Below are 20238 nucleotides of genomic sequence, written 5' to 3'. Positions count from 1 at the left end.
GAGGTTGAGTGACTCGTCCATGGTCACACAACAAGGAAGCAGCAGGCCTGGGATGCAGACCTAGGTCAGCCTGACTCCAGACCTTTCTGGGCTCCCAGCAGTGGCTGAAGGGGCACCCTGTCCCCTGGAGCCCTGGCTGCCCTGAAGGGAACTACTCTTGAGTAGATCTCAAAGGCAGTCACCATGGGACCCCAAGAAGCAGCCAAGAGCCTCTCCCCAGTCTGGGCCTGGGAACTGGCAGACCTTGTGTGTGTAGAGGGGGACATGGAGGGCTGGAGGGAGGGGCAAGGCACTTTAACCCTGTGCTGGGAGGACTGCCCCATTCTCTCAGTCTCTTCTCGCTCACCATGTCTCAAAAAGAAGTCATGGCCTCCCCACCCCACCACTCCTCCCTGGCTTCTCTGTGTGAAAAGCACCACTCAGAGACTGGAGGTAGAAATTGGGGTATCATTTTCTCCCCACTGTCCTCTCTCCTCTCCCCCATCAGTCGCCAGTCCTGTACCAGCCTCTCTTTCCTCAACACCACCACCATCTCATCTCCCCTGAATTAGGTAGGAACCTCCTGATGGATCTTCCTGCTTTCCTGCCCGCTCCAACCTGCTCCCCACCCTGAGATAGCTGGAAGGATTGTTCTAAAACCTAGACCTACCCATGGCGCCCTCCTGCTGAAATCCCGTCAATGGCGCCCCGTCCCAGCCAGCCAGGGTCAATGTCTTAGGGTGGCATCAAGACTTTCCTATTTATGGCTTCATGATGCAGGTGGGGGGTGGGGGAGGTGGGGGTGGGGGGGGAAGGTGTCCCATAGACCCCACAGACACAGTTAACATAGACTGTATGTTGAGTTTTCTCAAGCAAAATAGCTACCCTATTTTTTATTCTAAAAAAAGTCTCTTCATATATTTGAAGGTAAAAAGACCACAGATGAAACACACACAGACCACGAATTAAAGGACTGGGCCCCACAAACGCTTTGGCACTTTGATAAGCAATCCTTTCCCTGGCTAACCCCCTTCCCCTGGGTTTTTACCTAGTCTGGGTAGATGACTTCTTACTCTGTACCATCTTTATCTTCTACAAAGTTTCTTCAGCTTTCCCTGTAGGTCCCTTCCAGCCCTTCCAGGGACGACACTCCTTTCCCCAGTTCTGTTACTCAAGGAGTTGGGATTCGCATCATCCCTACCCTGCACTTCCTTTACTTGCAAACGTCCCTCTTTGAAATTTAAGGTCAGTTGCTCACACTTTCTTCATCTAGTTGCCCAGGAAAACACATCCTCTTTCCCTTACTTTTTCAGCCCCTAACCCACTCTCCTATTTCTCTCCATCATTTTCAGAAACTAGGGCTGTCAAGTATAGCTGTGCAGGTTGTTCACTGCACAAGGGCAGCTGGCTGATGGATGGTGGGGGCTAAAATTTACTTCATATTCATTTGGCCACTGGGTGGGTTCTGGTGAGAGGTTGACTCTGCCTGAGGAAGGGCTGCCTTTTTCTCATCTGTACGAAGGCATCGTGTGGGCCCATTGAGGCTGGCAGCCTCAGGGTTAGCCAGACAGTGGGCTGGAGTCCAGGTTCTCAAGTGAAGGAGCTGCCTCGACAATTCCAGCAGGGCCAGAAGGATGAGCCGTCAAGGAGGAATGCAATTAGCAGAGTGTCAGGGAGGAACACAATTAGCAGGAGCTTCCAGGGATCCAAGAGAAGGCTAGTTGCCAGGCTCTGCTGATGGGATACACTATGAGACCTGCCAGAGGAACTCGTCTCCTGCCTGCTCAGGTGCTGGGTTCCCCTAGAGGAGGGCTGGGCTAGGTGGGCGCCGGCCTGGAATATGGCACACTGGTGACTGCTCCCAGATTCCTCGGGGAGGGCATCAGGGTCTCTCCTTCACTGCTGAGGTCACAACACCGAGCACTGGGGGCAAAACTGGCCTATCCCAAAGAAACCATTTGGTCTACCACCTGTGCCCACTTTACAAACAGGGAAACTGAGGTCCAGGGAAGAAAAGGCCACCTGGAGTGAGAGATACCCAAGAGTCTAGAAAGACTCACCCTCTGAATCCTTATCTAGCTTCTGCTGCTCCCTCCGTCCTCCCCACCCCAGACCTGCTCCTCCCTCAATCCTCCTCACCCCAGACCTGCTCCTCCCTCCATCCTCCCCACCCCAGCCTGCTCCTCCCTCCATCCTCCCCACCCCAGACCTGCTCCTCCTTCCATCCTCCCCACCCCAGCTCTGCTCCTCCCTCAGTTCTCCCCACCCCAGCTCTGCTCCTCATCAATCCTCCCCACCCCAGCTTGCTCCTTAGCAATCCTCCCCACCCCAGCCCTGCTCCTTCCTCAATCCTCCCCACCCCAGCCTGCTCCTCATCAACCCTCCCCACCCCAGATCTGCTCCTCCCTCAAACTTCCCCACCCCAGACCTGTTCCTCCCTTAGTCCTCCCCACCCCAGACCTGCTCCTCCCTAGGTTCTTCCCACCACATCCAGCTTTCTCTTCCCCCCAGCTCATCAAACCTAGACCTGAGGTGGGGCACGTGTGATTCCTCCCTCCCCCTCGCACCCCCCACCACCTCCATAGGCCAGTCTCCCACTTCTCTCCTCTGCCATGCTTTCTCCCGAGTTCAAATCACCATCATCTCTCACCTGCCTTGTAGTTGGGTCTTCCCATTTGCATTCCTAGAATCCTTTCTTCTCACAGAAACCAGTTATCAGTGAAAAACCTTAATCGGACTATGTCAGGTCCCTGCTTAAAACCCCCAGGGGCTTCTCAGTGAACTTGGGAAAAAGCCGGAGTCCTCAGTCAGTCCTCAAGGCCTGCACAGTCTGGCCCCCGCCCACCTGTCCCTCCCTCCCCTGAGCTCTCTGCTCCAGACACAGCTGGCCTCCATTGAGTTTCCTTAGGGCTCATCCCTGGGGGGGGGGGGGGGGAGTGGATTCTCTCTCTCAATGATCCCCCCACCCAGGATCTTTGCGTGGTGGCTCTTTCCCACCCCAGGTCTTCAGACAGCAGCTGAAGTATCACCTCCTCAGAGAGGCCGTCCCTGAACACCTGCCTTATGTTGCACACCCCCCCCTCCCAGCACTGCTTACCATTTATGATACCTGTGTTTGTTTTCTTGCTAAATGTCTCTCCAACTAGAACGTTAGCTCTGAGCTGGCAGACAGTGTGGCTGTTTTATCCCCCCGCCCGACCCGGGGTTTATGTGGCCCAGTGCCTGTCGTACTACTAGGAGTGTAATGAACATTCAGGGAATGAAAGAATGGCTGAATAGATTAAGCTGCAAGACTCTTTAATCACTCAGTAGCAGAAAAGCCCACTTCCTCAAGAGGCTCCCCCCTTTCTCTTCTGCCCTCTATATGAAAGTTCATTTAGGCAGAACATGACAAGGTGTTTACATAAGCAAAGCCATGCAGTGGTTTCACGGAACCGGAAAGGCCATCAGCTCCAGGTAACGAAAGACTGAATCACGATCGGCCCAAGACAATGGGAACACAGGAGCCATAATTCAATCAAGTGTCTGTCAGTCAATCAGTTATCAATTGCTGAGCAAATATTTAGTGAGCCCTTCCCACATGCTTATCTCTAGGTGAAGAGCTGATTAAATCCCATGAGTCCTTCAAAGACCTCGTGCCAGCGCATCCTCTTTCAGGAAGCCTCCTTGATGGCTCCAGCCCCTCTGACCACTTTCCTTTGCTTTCTCACTTTCTTGAGAGGCAGGTCCCCACTCCAGCTGGCCCCACTTGGGCCACACAGCTCCCTTGCTTCAACTTAGGGCTCTTACCTTGAATGGGGGAGAAGATCTTAAAGATGACAGGGCAGGCCAAGACGACCACCTGGCCCCGAGGGGTGGCCGGCCAGCAGGTGAGGTTGTCCCACATCTTGCTGCAGCCTGTGGGGTAAAGGCAGAGGACACATGGGTCAGCACAGCCACTAGGCGCCTCCAGCCTTGGGGCTTCAGCCACAGGCACCCACTCTCTTTCTCCTCCTCCAGGCTCCCACCTCCAGGAGCTTTTAGTCTGGGGGTGGGGGGCACTGCCCTGCCCAGGCTGTCCAGGGCCCGTCCTGACAGAGACGGGGGAGAAGAAGGCATGACTGCAGCTCCATGGTCCTCAGTGAGGGACAGAGCGCCCCCTGGGGGTGTGTCAAGCAGTGGTGGGGGTTTTGTCTGCTGCAGAGATTGGGGACCTCACCCTGCATTTGATGGGCAGGTACGGGGATGCCAGGCAGACTGGCTGCAGGTTCCCGCATGATGATAAACTGCAAGGCTTTCGAATGAGCCGCTGGGCATTCGTGTAGGTGAAAACCTTTTGTAATGATCAGAGCGTAGACTCTTACTCCACTTTACCTATAAACACAAGGTCCTTATTGCACAGGTTTAACATACATGCATTTCCCAGGAATGCAACTACTGAGTACAAGGAGAGGAGGCTGGGCTTGTTTGTGCTCTGAACTTTACTAAGAGTTGTTTAATGTTTTGGAAAATCACGTAACCTACAGTAATGCTGCCCGTGACACCTGAGTCAGTGATGCAACCATGGTGTATATCAATCCACATTTATAGCTCTCACCTTCCAAGGATTTATATTTATAGGTACAACCTTCAGACTATGTCTTCTTATCTTTGAGTGTAATTGTGCCTGAATATGTACAGAGTATTTTATTATAAATTGCTTTCTTTTTCTTTTACAACTAGAACAGCATTTTAAAAAAATGCATGCGTGTATCCTGAATTTCTTTTTATCATGGTAAAGGAGGCATTAGGAAATGTTTGTTATAAAAAGGAAGTGTTGGGTATGACGGGGTGATGGGTATATTGGGGTTTATCTAGTTCTTGAGGAGTCTTCACAAAACTCACAAAGCAACCCAGAGGCCCCAACTCAGTCGAATTGTGAATTGTGACGGGATGGCGGTTGGAGGGGGCCGGTTCAGAGAAAACCCTGCATTGCAGGCTGTGTTCTCCACTGTGTACCTACTAGTCTTGAGGGTCCGGCTGGTGAAGGGGGCACAGTGGGGTTCCTAGGGATCTGCTTTAATAGGCAAATGCAAATGCCATGGTTTTGCCTGTTCAGAGGTCCCAGAGTGACTAGGACTCTTCTGGATCCCCTTCCCTGAGGGAAGTTTAATTGTCTCTTTGCAACCCTGCCAGTCCCATAGATTTGCTCAGGAAACCCAACCCCTGAGCCAAAGTCAACGGCATCTGGGCCAAGCCCAGCCCAGCCCAGGTCCGAAGGTTCATGAGTTTCCAAGAAGGGGGCCTGGGAAGAAGAGGTGAAAGGATGTCCCCACTTAGGAAAGAGCCTGTGGACTCTAGCACTTGAGTGGGCCCACAGCGGGGTGGTGTATCTTTTGGGGCTGCAGCAGCCAGGTGGCACCTGCAGCTGAAGGCTGAGAACACCTGGATCCCCGGGGCCTGGTCAGAGAGCACAGCCTCCCTTCCTCAGGGACCCCAACACTTCCGCCCCACCTGTCCTGAGGCTTCTGTGGCTCACTCTGGCTCCCAGTCCCTCCTCCATTCCCGTGCCAGCCTCTCTAGAGGCCACGTCAGGGCCCTTCAGGCCAGTCAAATCCTGCTAGCGGTTCAAGACCCTGTTAATAATATCAGCAAACACTTACGTAACCGTTGTATGTGGCAGGCTCTGTTCTACTCTCTTTAAATAAATAACTTCTTTAACCCTCTCATTTTATAGTTGGGTAACTGAGGCATAGAGCAATTAGGTAACGAGCCCAGGGACACACTGCTGGCGAGTGGTGCAGCCTGTTCACATGCTCCCTCTCTAGCTTTTACTCCTCCATGCTGGAGGCTAGGCTTGATGCTGTTTCTCTGGGAATTTTGCTCTGCTGGACTCTGTTTACCCCTCTCTGACAGCGCTGGGCACACCCTATTTTGTAGGCCGGCTATTGTGCCAGGGTCCTCGCCAGACTTTGAGCTCTCTGGATCTCTAACTGCAGCACAGTTCGGGGAGTAAATTTGGGGTTGGATGTCTGGCCCTGAGCTCCGCTTCACCGGAGGTGGCACAGAGAAGAGAGAGACGGGGCCCTGCCCTCGGGGAGGCCACACTTGTCCTCAAGGAATCTCAGCACCACTAGGGCTGGGCTGAGAACTGGTGCTGGGGTGCAAGCCAGCGAGCAGGGCAGGGGAGCCAGGGGAGAGAGGCCAGGAGGGCCACATGGTCAGGGAAGCTTCCTGCAGGAGGCAGCAGGGTTAGGAAGCCGAGGAGGGGGTGACAGCCAAGAAAATGCTAGTCATCTGGAGGGTCTGTTGTCTTGGGCTGGGCCCTGGGAGTATTTTCTGTGTGCCCACCCCAGGCCCCACAGGTCCCACCCCGCGTGTCACCAGGCCCACAGAGACACAGAGCCCAGGCTGGCTGTGTGTGCCTACTAGGGGCTGCCACCTCAACAGGAAAGAAAGCCCAAGCTAGAGCCTGGGGTGGGGGATGGTGAGGCAGGGTGGGGGCCTCTGCTGTGTCATTTTATATACGTGTGTGTGCAGAGACACACACTGACAAGCACTCCCAGGCACACAGAACCACAGACGCGTGTGCAAACATACAGACATGTATGCTTACTTGGACATGGAAAGACCAGACACAAACACAGGCACAGAGATACACACAACTCACAGACACACACACAGAGACATGACTGGGCATACCATAGACGCTCACACTCATAGATACAAGCACACACAAACCATCACACAGAGACACAGCAGGCAGACACCTCCAGGCATGTCTAGGCTTACACAGACACAGGCTTCTGACACACAAAGACACTCAGAGTCAGACACGGAGCTATAGACCCCAAAGGCACAGACACAGCCCCGGACAGACATGGGCCAGGAGCACACACCTGGATGTGTGTGAACATGCACAGAGTCCCACACAAGGTCATGGGCAGACTCACGGTCCACAGACCCATACCTGCCCTCCTCTGGATCCCAGGCTGGCTGCCTGGTGACAGGGTGTTGGCACCTGACAGGTACCCTGTGCCAGTAATGACCTCATTGGGATCACGAGGGTGGCCTGCCCTGGGGGCCTGGGAGGTGCCGCAGTGGGACCTAGAGTCTGGGGTCTGGGCCTCTTTAGGCTGCCCACGATCCCGCCATTGGGGCCTGCCGAGGCCTATCTGCAGCCTGGCCCTGCCTCCCTGCCCTGGTGAGTTGAGGTGGGGCATAGGAACAGTAGGCAGGTTTGGCCACCCCTGGACCCAGGCCTCGGTCTCAGGACCCCAAGAGACAGGAGGCCTTCCCTCCTTGAGAGCCGAGCTCGGGAGGTGAAGCCCATCTGTGAGGGTACACACACTCACTTATGGTGCAGGAGGCAGAGAGCCTGGGCACCAGGGCCAAGAAGGAGGGACCTGGTAGGGGTTACATAACTGTCTGTCTCAGAGAGGTGGCAGGAGACTGGGGAGCCAGGAGGACATAAAGATGCTCCTTGCTCCTGAGTGAGGCTGTTATGTAACTGTAAACTCAGCCTCAGGGGGGTGACCTGGGAGGGAGGCCCAGAGCAGGCACAGCCACCTCACTGCCTCCAGCCCTCCCCCTCCCTCTCAGTTAGCCTCGAGCCCTATACCCACCCCCCACTCCCCAGAGGGCAGTCTGCCTTGGCGCCTCCCACCTTCCCAGCCTCTCTGCTTCTCCAAATCCTGCCCGCCCCTTCCGAGTCTGGCTCAAGCGGCACCTTTGGAAGGAAGCCCTCTGTAATTCCTCCCATTCTCACCCCAGAACTGCTGAGCCAGGTGTGGGCACATGGGGGGTGGGGATGAAGAGGAGCGGGTGTTGTCATTTGATCTGACGGCCCGGCCAAGTCACCTAACAGTGCCCCTGGCACCACCCTCACACTGCCATGCTGGAGCTCCCTCAGACCCCCTGAGCAGGAGCTGGGCCCCCATATGCTCAGCCTCTGAGTCTGACCTTGACTTGTGTAATCAGCAGGATGAAGAGCTGATGGTTCATCTGGCCTGCTGAGGGTAGGTTGGGTTGGGGAGGTCAGTGTGTGTGCCACATCACTTCTGGGTGTTGTGGTGGCTGGCAGAACCTAGGGTTGGGAGGAAGGAGCTAGGCCTCAGTTTCTCCCTCCTGTGGGGAGTATTCCAGACCTGTGCAGATTAGCCTGGTGCCCCTTCTTGCTCTAGGCTGCCAAGATGGCTTTGAGCTTCCATGTGGTCCCTTTGGCGGTCACATACTGTCACCGAAAGTCCTCCGCTCTCCCTCTGAGATGCTAACACAGTACAATGCCTATTCCTGGAGTGTGGTGTTCTGGGGCCAGTTCTCCCCATCTCAGCTCCAACTACGTCAGGGGCTGAGACACCGGACCCAGGAGTGCTCCCACCAGAGAGCTACCCCAACCCTTCTTTGGCCTGGGTCAGAGGACCTCATTGTCACAGGCCCCCACCATGCAGTGCCTTGGCCTCCCATCCTGGATGGGCTGGCAGCCATGGACATCATCTTCACTCTTCCTGGAGAAGAGGGGTAGGGATCCCCAAAGACAGAGTTCACTCCACTCACTTTTCAGAACCCTAACTTAGTATGTTCTCCTCAGCTAACAGCTGGGAGCTCCCCAGACCTGGAGTGGGTGATGGGAACGTGGAGGCCTGTTAGCTGCTTCTTTCTTCCATCTGGCTCCCCAACTTCTCCCAGCATCCTTTCCTTACCACCCAGCAGCTCCTTAGTGCTGTCCCCCTCCAACAAATGTGGAATGAATGTGACCTGGATCTGGGCTCGTGACATGAGGAAAAATGGGGCTCTTTGGGTCTGCAGCACCTCTCTTCCCACTGGGGCCTCACCTGCTGTTTCGTTCTCCAGCTGGGCCTCCTCCAGGCACTGCTTGTGCTGTACCTCGATCATCTGCAGATAGTCACACTCCTCCCGCTGCAGCCCAGCTGCCCAGCTGCCCTGGGGGACAGAGACAGGGAGGGGACCTGTCAGCCTCGTCCATGGCTCACATCTCGTCCACAGACTCCAGGAGCGTGGGGCCCTTGCTTGGCCCCGTCCCTGGACTGATCCAACTTCCAGACTGAATCCCAATCCCAGCCCCAGACTGAATCCCAATCCTAGCCCCAGACTGAAGCCTGACCCTGACCTGGATCTAACCCAAAACTTGTCCATTATCCCCCAAAGCTTGGTCTGCCTTGAAGACCCTGTCACGGCTTCTTGGGGGCTCCCCCAGCACTGCTGTGGCTGTAACAACTTTATCTCTTTGTGGGTAGCATGACCCTGGACAGATGGGAGAGGGCCTCTCCTTAGAGCCCAGAACTGGCCCACTGGACTCTGCCATTCACCAGCTTGATGGGAAGGTTGGGAGTTGTCTGTCCCTGCCTCAGTCTCCAGGATGGGTGGGGCCCAGCTGTGCTACCTCATTATGGGAGTTGGACCCTGGCCTCCAGTTCCTGGGGCCAGGCTTGGGAGGAATCCACGAGTCTGGCTGCATCTTCCAGCCTCTGCCCCCATTCTAAGAGCCTGTGCTCAGTCCCCTGGGTCACTAGCTGGGAAGGGGACATTGGCCTCTTCCCAGACCTCACCTGCCTCCGTCTTAGCTTCTGAATAACTCAAGCTATAGCAGATCTGATGAGCAGGGGAAGTTTAAGGAAGTAAGAGAAGCCCCTCTAGAATGTCTTGTGATCCCACCAGGGCTCCTGTGCCTCTGGAAGGTGGTGAGAAAGGATGGGAAAGACCAAGTTTCTCCCTTCACCTCCCTTTCACCCTGGCCAGGGATCAGGGGTGGGGCCAGACCTGTGTGCCAGGGCGACACTGGCACTGGGGCTGACACGTGAGTAGGAGTGATGACTGCCTAGGAACAGCCAAGAAAAAAAAAAAAAACAGGTCTGGAAGCCACTGAGTGGGGAAGGACGGGTGAAGGCTCCATGGAGGAACCACTGGGCTGGAGGCAGCTTCTGTCTCTTTGGCTGTAGGAAAGTGGTTGCCACTCCTGGCAACCCCACATCAGTTTCCTTTTCTCTGCTAGGGAAGAAAACATCACAGTCGTGAGGGAGAGTCCAGCAAGACTGCTCCGGCATCTGAGAATCTCAGTGTCTATTCCAACTTGTCCTTCCCACCCTGGGACAAGGTCCTAGCTTCCCTGGGCCTCAGTTTCCCTGTAGGCTACATGGGCCTCAACCACTTTCCCTGCTGACTCAAAGCGCTCTTGCAATAGGGCTGTGGGGAGAGCATAAGTGGAGGGGTTTCTCCTTATTTCCTTCCTTCAAGGGGGTCCCTGTCTGGCTTGCAGTCACTAAGGGTGTGACTTTGACCAGTGTTCTAGGTGAGTCGACCCCATTGAAGTGCCAGTGAGCTCTCCACTGCTGTGGAAGGAGGAGAGTCCAAGCTGAAGCTGGACAATTCAGTGCCCAAGAGGCCACACAGCTGAGTCTCTTCCACCTCGACGGCTCTCTCATGCCTTGTTGAAGGCTTTCGTGGAGGCTCATTCTCACAGCGGTCCCCATAGTCCAACTTTCCCATCTGCAGCTAAGCATCACAGCTGACCTAGCCCAGGTCCAAGGGGAGGCCTCCTCGTCCAGGATGTCTTTCAGACTGCCGGCACCCAGACCTCACTCACCCACATGCCATGGGCCTGGAAGTCACACAGCGAACATGGGTTCCATCTTGGACCATTAAATTTACCAGCCAATTGGGGTAAAGACATTAGCTGGTAAGTCATTTAAAACTCGTATATTGAAAGTAACACAGATCTATTATGGAGCAGGATGCAGTTATTTGTATAACTGTTTAAAAGAAAGGATATGAGACTTCAAGGAAATGTTGTACTGTGGTTTCTCTTTGGGGTCACGTGCTTCCCTCTTGTCCATTAGGGTTATCCAGACCAAAACACTCAAGATGCTCTGTCTTAAGGGATCTGTGGCTGTCTTAAGGGATCTGTGGCCATGCTGTATGCCAAGAGATATTTCTTTTCCAATCACTGAGGGCATTGTAGGGTTCCTGGCAGCTTCTCTCTGCCGTTCTCTGAGGGTGGAAGGGTGTTGGGTCAACTTCTCTAGCCAACTCTGCTCCCCCAGCAGCACAGCCACAAAGCCTTTCCTGATAGGCAGTTTACTGAGGAGGGGCAGGAGCCCTCGGGGTAAGCCAGGAGCCTGGAGTCCCTCTGAATAAAGTGAGGGTGGTCTGGAAGACGAGCTCTGTCTTCAGCACAATTTAGTTGAGTGCTGGGCCCCGTCTGGAGAAGAGTAGAGGAAACAGAGACGCAAAGAGGGCCTTGAAGTCACCCAGAAATGCACATTCCCAGGAGGGACCTAGGTCTCTGACCACTGGTCTGGACGGCATCAATCCCTCTCCACAGCCTCGCCTTGGGTCATCAGGTCAACCATTGCCCTTTGGGGGACGACGCCAGGGCAGCTCCCTCTAGCCCTTATCACTGAGGAATTCAGACAGACTTTGGACTTCCTCTTCCACTTATTTCCCTATTCTAAACACCCTCATTATCCCTCTGGACTCCAGACACATCAAGTCGGAAAATTCCCAGCCAGATCCAGGGAAGGGTTCCAGGGTAGGATATAGCTGGGGTGTGGGCTTCATAGAGAATGGTAATAGAGGCGGGCCTTTGAGGATGTGCAAGAGTTTGACAATTAGAGGTGGAGTAAGAGCATTCCAGAAAGTAGGAGCAGTGTGTACAGAAGCATGGAGGCATGAAAATGCCTAATACATTCAAGGTTGCAAGAAGCCTGGTGTGGCTGCAGCAGAGGGCGCTGGAGGCACCAGGAGATAAGTTGGGAGACATAGGCAGGGGCTAGGCCTCATCAGCTCCTGCCTGGACTGGTGCAGTAGATTTCAGCCCCACCACCTGCAACCTGAGAGATCTTTGTAAGATGTGTACCCCCATCCTCACTCTCCTGCTTCAAATCTCTGATGGTCCCCATGGCCTAGGAATCAAAGCACACACTTCAAAACTGGTGTTCAAGGCCCTTCCTAATCCCTCTACTGCTTGCTTCTCCCAACTTGTCTTCTGACGCCCCACGTGGAGAAAAGAAAACAGGGCTTTCTCCCAAACCCTCACCAGTTCTTGTGCTGGGCTGAGCTTCAAGTGAGCTTACAGTCAGCTGACCTTGCAGTTGGGTTGAAGTGAGAATTTCAGGCCAGGTTGGGCCCCCAACACCTTCTCTATGACAGGAGTTCCTGAGCCTGGAAGAAGGGACCTGGCAAGAGCAAGGAAGTCCATAGCATCCCTCAGTCCTGGTCCTCTTGTTTCCCCTGCCGTGGTGTTGGCTGGATGTGGAGGTGACTGGCTGAGAGCTGGCAGGAGAATCCTGGGTCTCTGGTAGGTGCAGGGATCAACCAAGGCTTGTCAATTCCACCTGCTTGGTTGGGCCCCCTCCTCTCTATCCCCACTGTGAGGGGCTGGGAGAAAACCCTGTGTTCTCTCCATGTGGGGCTCCCAAGATCTGGGGCAAAGCCTAGGGTTGCGGGGGGAAGGGTGAAGATGCCGAGAGCTGTAGCTCTTAGACGCTAGGGGCTCTGCAAGGCAGGGTGGGCCCGGCTCAGGTTGTGGGCCATACCCAATCCCCTCAAGAGAAGTCTGAGGCCACAGCTACTGGCCTCAAATCAGAACACCCCAGCCTCATCCGGGGCCAGAGAACTATGGCAGGAGGAGCAGAGGGAGACAGAAGCGGTGCAGTAGGAGCACATGAGTCCCTCTGAGAAACAGCTCGTCTCTGAGAGGGCTCTAAAATGCAGCAGGCTGGATTAGGTGAGACAGGAGAAACAACTTCCTGTCTGCAAATTACTGAGCACTGGGAGTTACTGTGGACGATTTGTGCTTCCGAGGTTTGTCAAAGGAGGGCTCTTTTTTCCTGCTGGGGATGGTTGGAGGAGGCCGGGGAATGGGAAGTAGAGGAGAGGGGACTCAGGAGTGGTCCCACTTAACATTCCCCCATTACCATCTCATATTCCATGGTTTATTTAAGCGCCACCCCCCACTGAAATAACAGGGCAACAAAAAGACACAGGGGGAAACTGAGGACCCAGACAGAAAGCAGTGTGATCAAAGTCACACAGGACCACAACCTAGCTTCCCAGCTACCCCTTTCATTCTGGCATTTGTGTTTGAATTGGTAAGGAGATGGATTTTGTAGTCCAGGAGGCAGACAGGGAGGAGAGAAGGAGTAAAGGAGAAAAGGGCAGGGGGGAGGGGTGGGGGCATAGGAGGATAAGGTAGCTCATGGGATCCAGAAGTCACAGAAAAGAGGAGAAACATGCTCCCAGCTCCGCAGAGGGCACTAAAGAAGTTGAAATAAGACCTCATCTTATTGGGCAGCGGCATGTGGGAGCGTGCTGGAGTGACAGGGATGTGTAAAAGCTTGATCGGGGTAGTAGCTACATAGGTGTACATGTGAGTGACAATTCTGTGAGCTGTCACTTCAGATTTGTCAGTTTACTAATTAAAAGCTATCTCTAACGTGCTTGAGCAGCACGTGGCATGCCACGGCCCCTTTGGAAGAAGCAGCTCCTCTTAGTGAGACAGCAGAGCCTAGTTAAGTCCACAGGTTCCGGAATCAGCCCGTCTGCCACTTCCTGGCTGGGTGACCTTGGGCAAATGGGGACAACGACAGCACCACCTACTTCCAGGGTTGTGTCAAGGGTCACATGTAAAGGACACTAACTGACTGCCAACAAAGGTTAGCAGTAATTGTCAAAGCCCTGGCCCAGCCCCTCATGCCAGGCTCATTGCCGTCAATGCCCAGACCCCAGTCTAGACGCAGCCTTAACGCCCTGCATAACCCCGGCCAGCCTGAATGCCCTACCCCCTAACAAGTGGCAGCCATGCCCACCAGAGAACAGGCTTGGGTCTCGCAGTTTCCCTCACCCCCTACTGCAGTCTAATTTCTCTTCCTTTTCCTATATTTTTACATCCTTTTGCCAATAGTCCAAAACCTCCCCTCTCTGCAAATCCAAATTTTGCCAACCACACCCCGCCTTGGGGAAGGCTGAGCTCTGGGTAGTAGGAGGGTAGAATGAGAACTGGTTTTTAGTGGGTGAAAAAGAGGGGAAGACCTGGGGATACAGGTTTGGGTTGGGGCAAGAGAGAACCTTCTACAGCTCAGAGTGGTACCCGGACAATGGCTCTTATTAGGAGAATATGTGCAAAGAGGGTCAGCCTGGGGTTAAGCCTGATGCCACTAAGGGCCCCTCTTGGTTCCAAGGGTAAGTAAACCCTTGGAAGGTTTACTTAGGGTCACGAAGGCTTTCAGGGTTTCTCTGCAGAGGATCACTGTGGGGATAGTCAGCAAAGCAGGAACAGTAGGCACTCAGGTTTAAATCCTCTGCCCCTTGAAAGTCATGCTGGGCACCCCGGGGGAAAGAGGACTCAGTTTACAAACACGGTGTCTGTGGGTGGCCCACTAAGGGCCCTTCTTGGTTCCAAGGGTAAGTAAACCCTTGGAAGGTTTACTTAGGGTCACGAAGGCTTTCAGGGTTTCTCTGCAGAGGATCACTGTGGGGATAGTCAGCAAAGCAGGAACAGTAGGCACTCAGGTTTAAATCCTCTGCCCCTTGAAAGTCATGCTGGGCACCCCGGGGGAAAGAGGACTCAGTTTACAAACACGGTGTCTGTGGGTGGTTTTGGTGTTGGGGCCACCTGCAGAGGGCTGGGCACTAGCACAGGGAGCCACGAGGCTGTGAGTTCTTGCTACACAGGGGTTGGTTGGTGAACTCTTTCCCTCTGATGACCTCTGATGACCAGATGTGCAGGAAGAACTTGTTGCAGATAGCAGGAGGCACTTCCTGAGAGATATGGACCTCACATCATGAGCCACATGAGAGGAGGTGCAAATACAGACTGGGCCCTGTCCTGTGAAGCCCAGCTAGAGGCTCACCCACCCTGCTCAAGGCCCCTGCTCTCCTCGCCCACCCTGCCAGCTCACTGTACAGTCCCACCACGACACAGGCAAGAAAGCTCCTTGCAATAAGACCAAAAATCCTGATAATATCACCACTCATCTTGTGGTGCTTGATTAAATGCTGCTTGGGGATATCTGAATATTAGACATTAAGGAAGCTCGGTTAATTTTTTTAGTTGTGATGATGGTACCATAGTTAAAAAGAAAATGTCCTTTGGTTTTAGGGATGCATCTTAAAATAATTTGGTGTAAAAGGTCATGATGTCTATAATTTATTTTAAAATACTTCGGCCAGAAAAGCAAATGATGCAAATATTAATTGTTAAGGTTAATAATTGTCAAACCTAGAAATTGGGAAGGAACGAGTACTAGAAATTCCTGTACTGCCATTTTGCTGATGTTACTCCAAGGAATGGGTATGGCCATCTTAGTCATACCAGTCTACGGTTTTTTTTATATGTTGGAAAATTTTCAAAATAAAAAACCTATAATGTGGTGGAGAGATTAAACCGTGTTTCTTTTTCTTCTTCTGAAATACGCCTAAGGGATGTGAGAGTTTGCACATGTTGGATATTTTCCCAGGTGCAGGGAGAACTGCTCTGTGCTGGGAAGTCAGACGGCAGAGGGCAGAGTCTGGGAGGTTGAGCAGAAGGGGCAGGGAGAAGGGGACAGGGCTTCATCTAGTGCCCTGGCCCCATTCCCGCATCCATGGCCAGAGAGGCCACAGTGAGGGGCCCAGGCGAGTGGCAGGCTGGGCCCAGGCTGGACTGCCACTGAAGCTCTGACCACGTGAGAAGGCCCATCACCTATCACCCAGCTCTCTCTGAGAGGACCCATTGCCCTGGGCCTGGAGCTTCAACCCCCAAATTGCCTGGCTACCTCATGAGGACACTGCCATGTCCCTAGGACTCCTGCCTGCCTTGGGGACCCCTGGGCAGGTGGGGACAAGAGAGGGCTGAATAGTGATCCACAGGGCTCCCGAGCCGGGGATCAAGAGGAAGGAATGCCCTGTCACACAGTTCACACAACACTTTCACCTCCTTCCAGTCTTGCAGAAATCCTGACAGGAAGACTAAGCCTGTTTCAGAGTTGTGAGGCTCAGGGGGAAGATGATGCCCGTCAGGGGGTGGAGCTGGCCTCCAGCCAGCCCTCTCTTCCCATTTCTCCTGCACGTTGGGAAAAGGGTTCTCACCCTCACTTTTGTGATGAGGAAACTGAGGCCCTTCCACGGACAGGCAACACGTTCTCAAGGGCAACTGGCCATTGCCATGGAGCGGGGTGAGCCCCAGCTCGGGCTTCTCCGGGAAGCTCCAGAAGCGTCAGGGAAGGCTGAGACTCAGGGCACCAGGGAGGGCGGGTGCACACCTCCGAGGGGAGCTCGCTCTTCTTGCATAGTCCCCGGGGAGCCCTGGGCAGGCCTACGTGAGGTCGTCCCTTCACTAGGGGAGGAGGTCTGACCCCGGTGCAGCCATATTTCCTAAAGCCCACAGGGGGGCCTGGGCAGCTGCGGACAGCCTCTGGAGGGGCTGGAAGCAGATGGCCAGGGCGGGATGCCTATAGCAAGGTGAGGCCTTCAGGAGCAGGTGGCCAGCAACCCGCCTCAGAGAGGAGTTAGAGAAGCCAAGCCTCCCGACCTCTAGGCCACCCCAGTCTCTGGGGGGAGCTGGGGCTTCCTCCTCCTTTGGGGGTCAGGCCCATTAGTCCTGCCAACAGAGGGTGTTTATGGTCTCAGGGGGAAAGTCGGCCTATTCGGCTGAACTCTTCAGGGCATTGTCCTGCCTCCTTCAGGGAGCCTTCCCTGACTGCTCCTCTCTGTGACTCTTGCTCCAGTTCCGGGAGGCTGCACCCCACACAGCCCTGGGCTTTTGAGTTGCTGGCTCTGCTCTACCCCACCAGCCTGAGAATCTTCCCAGGGCAGGGCCTGGGTCTGCTCCTCCCCTGTGACACCCCTCCCTCCACCCCAGGGTTGGGCATTGCCCTGAGCAGTTCTCCTACCAATGAGGAGCCCCAGTGCCTGCTGTCCAGGGGGTAGGGGCAGTGGAAGGCCAGACAGGTGGCCTTGGGGCACACTTCCTCTTCTGAGACACTGGAGGTTTTCTTTCCTTTTTTTTGCTTCCCTGTTCAGAGATTTCCCCTTCCCATGCTGAGGTCAGGGCACCATAAACAGCAGTGATAAGGCCTTGGGCCTTCAAACTGAACTTTGCAGCTGCCATTTTATGACTCTGATAACACCAGCCCCCCTCCAACCCCCGAGTCCGGCTGGAGCAGGATTGCCTGGTGTCCATTCAGTGTTGGAGCAAGTGGTGGCTGGTGGGGAGGAGAGAGCAGTAGAGAGGGAAATGGGGGCCCCTCATCCTAGCCTGCCCTCACCCAGTCCTGAGTGAGTCTCCTCCCTCTGGGCCCAGCCCTGCACTGGGCTGTGGGGGACACAGGAGGGTGAGAGACCTCAGCCTTTGATCCCACGGGATGGTCAGAAGAGCCAAGGCTGGGAGGTGAGTAGGGCTGAAGGGTGGGGTCAGAAGGGGGAGGGCTGAGTGGGCTGGAGCAATCAGGGAAGGCTGTCTGGAGGAGGAGCTGGAGCTGGGAACTAAATAAGCTGTGGAAAGACACGGGAGGGTAGGCATTGGAGGAGCCAGGCTTGGACTGTCTCAGGAGGTAGGGGGCAGATGTGACTTAGCAGGAGAGGAGGCCCCGTTGAAACCACTCTGCCCCTGGGCTGAGAAGCCTGCAGGGATGGAGGATTGGGGTGCCAGTGGTGGTCCCAAGGTCCCTGGCTCATCCAAGGAGAATTTGAGGGGTTGGAGCCCAGGGTTGGGAGAACCACAGGGTTGTGGGAGACTCCAGAGGCCTGGAGGCTCGGTGACACTCAGGGGCTGTACATGGTGCCAGAGCTGTGGCCTCAGGGCCAGAACTTGGTGAGGCTTCCAGTGCTCAGGAGGTGGGTCCCATGGTTCTCTGTGGGAGGAGGGGAGGCTCCTGCCAATTGTCAAAAGGTCTGCTTCCAGGACAGACAATGAGCTCCTCATCCCCAGGGTGTGCAAGACATTAGCTAGATGGAAAGAGATTCCTGGCCTCGTGGAGGTGATGGTAAGAGAGGTAATCATGGAATAGAAGAGACTAAATCATCAATATGCTGCACCTACCCACTAGCAGCAACCCCAGATTCCTCAAGTCCTAGGATAGGGGTAGAGAGAAAATCAACCTCAGTCCAGGTCTGACTGGTGGGGGGCAGGTGTCTTTGGGCCTCACTTTGCCCATCTATAAAATGGGCCTGGGTAGACTCAGTGAGTCTTGAGGTCTTCTCTAATCTTACAGGGAGATGATCCAGCCATCTCCCGCCTCAACCAAGATCTGCCCTGCAGCCCAGGTGAGCCATCCACAAACACACACATGGGCACACCCACACATGGGGCACACTAGCACACATGGGTCAGGGGCATACACATACCCATGTGGGGATGAAGCAGAAGTGGGAGGAAGAGGGAGGCCACTGCTTTTTGGCTGTTTGCTCCCTGTTCAGCTTTTCCCAAGCACATGTCTGGCTCTTCCTTATAAGCACCATCCCCTACCCCTCCCTGCCCACCACCTTCCACCGTGAGCTCCGTACATTTCAGCTCTGCTCAGTGAAAGGGCACAGGAAGGGTCTGCCTGTCAGCCACCTGATCCCAAAAGACCCTTCCCAGGTCTCGAGGTCCCCAGCGCTGGGTCTGCTGCTGAGACGTCACTCCCACACGTAACACACAACGCCCCACAGACACCTCCAGAGGGGCACAGCACACAACGACGACCCTCACAGCCTCCCTCCCACCCACCCACTGTCTACCAGACCTTCCATTTCATCCGACCGCAGTCCCCGGCCCTGACTTCCCCACCCCACGCACACCCGCAGCCACGACACAGAAGGCGGGTTTGGAGCCCGCTCTCTCCCGCCGCCCCTCCGCGAGTGCCCCAGATCGCCGAGCGGAGCCGGCTCCGGGCTGCGCTGGGAGCGACTAAGCGCGACCGAGACCCCACCCCTCGGGTCTAGATCCGGTCCGAGGCGGAGCGGGGAGGCGAGACCCGATGCTCCGCGCTCCTTATTCCCCTTACACAGACGTGCGCACAGACGGCCGGGCTCCTGCCGCCCCCACTCCACCCCCAGCTGCCGGGGCTCCGGGTGGCCCAGCGAGCAACACTCACCGTGGGCCCGAGGGCGCAGGCGAGGGCGCCGGCCAACACGCATAGCCAGCGGGCTGGCGGCGGAGTCGGCGGGCGCATGGTCCGCCCCGAGCCCGCTGCGGGCGGCTCCGCGCCGGTAATGGGCGGACGGGCGGCGTGCCGCGCGGTCGACGGCGGGGAGCCTGGCAGAGTGGCGCTGCCGCGGTGGCCCCAGCGCTAAGAGTCGCCGCTCGGGGCGGGCCCCGGGGGCTCGTCTGACGGGCGGCGGGTCTAGCCAATGGATCCACAGAGGCGGGGCCGCCGAGCAGGTGTGGGGCGGGGTTGGGGGCGCCCTAGCGGGAGTCCCTGCGCTCCCTCCGCCACTCCCACACGTCAGTCCTCAGTCGCCAGGCATTGCCAAGCCTTCGCCCCCTCGGACCGCATCCCCAGGAATCTCGATCCCCAACACGCGCCATCCTTCCTTGCTGGGCTGACGACGTTTCCAAGCGCCTGGCTGCGATCCCCCACTCCCGCACGCCCCCTCACTCCCACCGCAGGGCGCTCTTTACGTCTACCTTCAGAGCCACCGCCTCCAGGAGGCCTCCTCGCCAGGCTCCCCATTTCCCACTTCTGCGCCTGAGAGGGCTGGTGCGGGCGGGCTGGACTAGGAGACAGGACATGTCACTTATCCCCCAGGCTGGGGGCTGCGGCCTGCGTAGGGTCCTGTGCTGCAAATGACCCAGAGTAGTTGGGGCGCGTTGTTTGATCCGTTTTCAATCGCCCCAACTCATTCCTCGCTCCCGAGAGGCCCGGCGAGAGAAGCGAGGGCGCGAGTGAGGCCTGACTCTGGGTCCCTCGGTGCCTCCCCTGAGCTCAGGCGACCTGGCAGGGCGCACTCTGCACCGGCTGGGCTCCCCAGTCCTTCACGACCCGGGGGATCGTGCTCCGAGGAGGATGGCGCGTCCGCGCCCTCGCGCGTCTCGGCCCGGGGAACCTCCCGAGGGAGGCTGGGCCGCGGTTCCAGCGCCCCCACGCGGGTAGGGAAGGTGTGTTCTTAGCGCGCGGGACCAGACTGCGCATCCGACCTAAAAGGAACCGGAGACTTCCTCCTCCGCCTGCCTTGCCTATTTTGCAGCCTGGGAAACTGAGGTCCAGAGAAAGGTTGAACCCGGGCCGCCTGCTTCTGGTGTCTCGCTTACAAGGCTCGGCGGGTCGGCCGCTGGGTGACATCGGGCCAGCCTGCCTCCACTGCGCGTCCTAAGGGCTCATT

The 20238-nt window shown here is 55.9% G+C and overlaps 1 protein-coding gene across 1 annotated transcript in view; it reads right to left on the bottom strand.

The window, feature by feature from the left end:
* Nucleotides 1-19105, bottom strand: part of VIPR1 (vasoactive intestinal peptide receptor 1) — a 32477-nt gene extending 13372 nt beyond the window's left edge. The window contains exons 1-3 of the mRNA XM_004419558.3: nucleotides 19011-19105; nucleotides 8772-8880; nucleotides 3769-3876 (exon numbers count right to left, since the gene is read on the bottom strand). Coding sequence (XP_004419615.1) covers nucleotides 3769-3876; nucleotides 8772-8880; nucleotides 19011-19088 — 295 coding nt within the window. The 5' untranslated portion in view covers nucleotides 19089-19105. The remainder of the gene's footprint in view (nucleotides 1-3768; nucleotides 3877-8771; nucleotides 8881-19010) is intronic.
* Nucleotides 19106-20238: the final 1133 nt, after the last annotated feature.

Source organism: Ceratotherium simum, chromosome 5 (genome assembly GCF_057802395.1).
Source record: "Ceratotherium simum simum isolate JZ-2026a chromosome 5, ASM5780239v1, whole genome shotgun sequence".
Lineage (NCBI taxonomy): Eukaryota > Metazoa > Chordata > Mammalia > Perissodactyla > Rhinocerotidae > Ceratotherium > Ceratotherium simum.
This window is presented reverse-complemented; position numbering and strand designations above follow the sequence as displayed.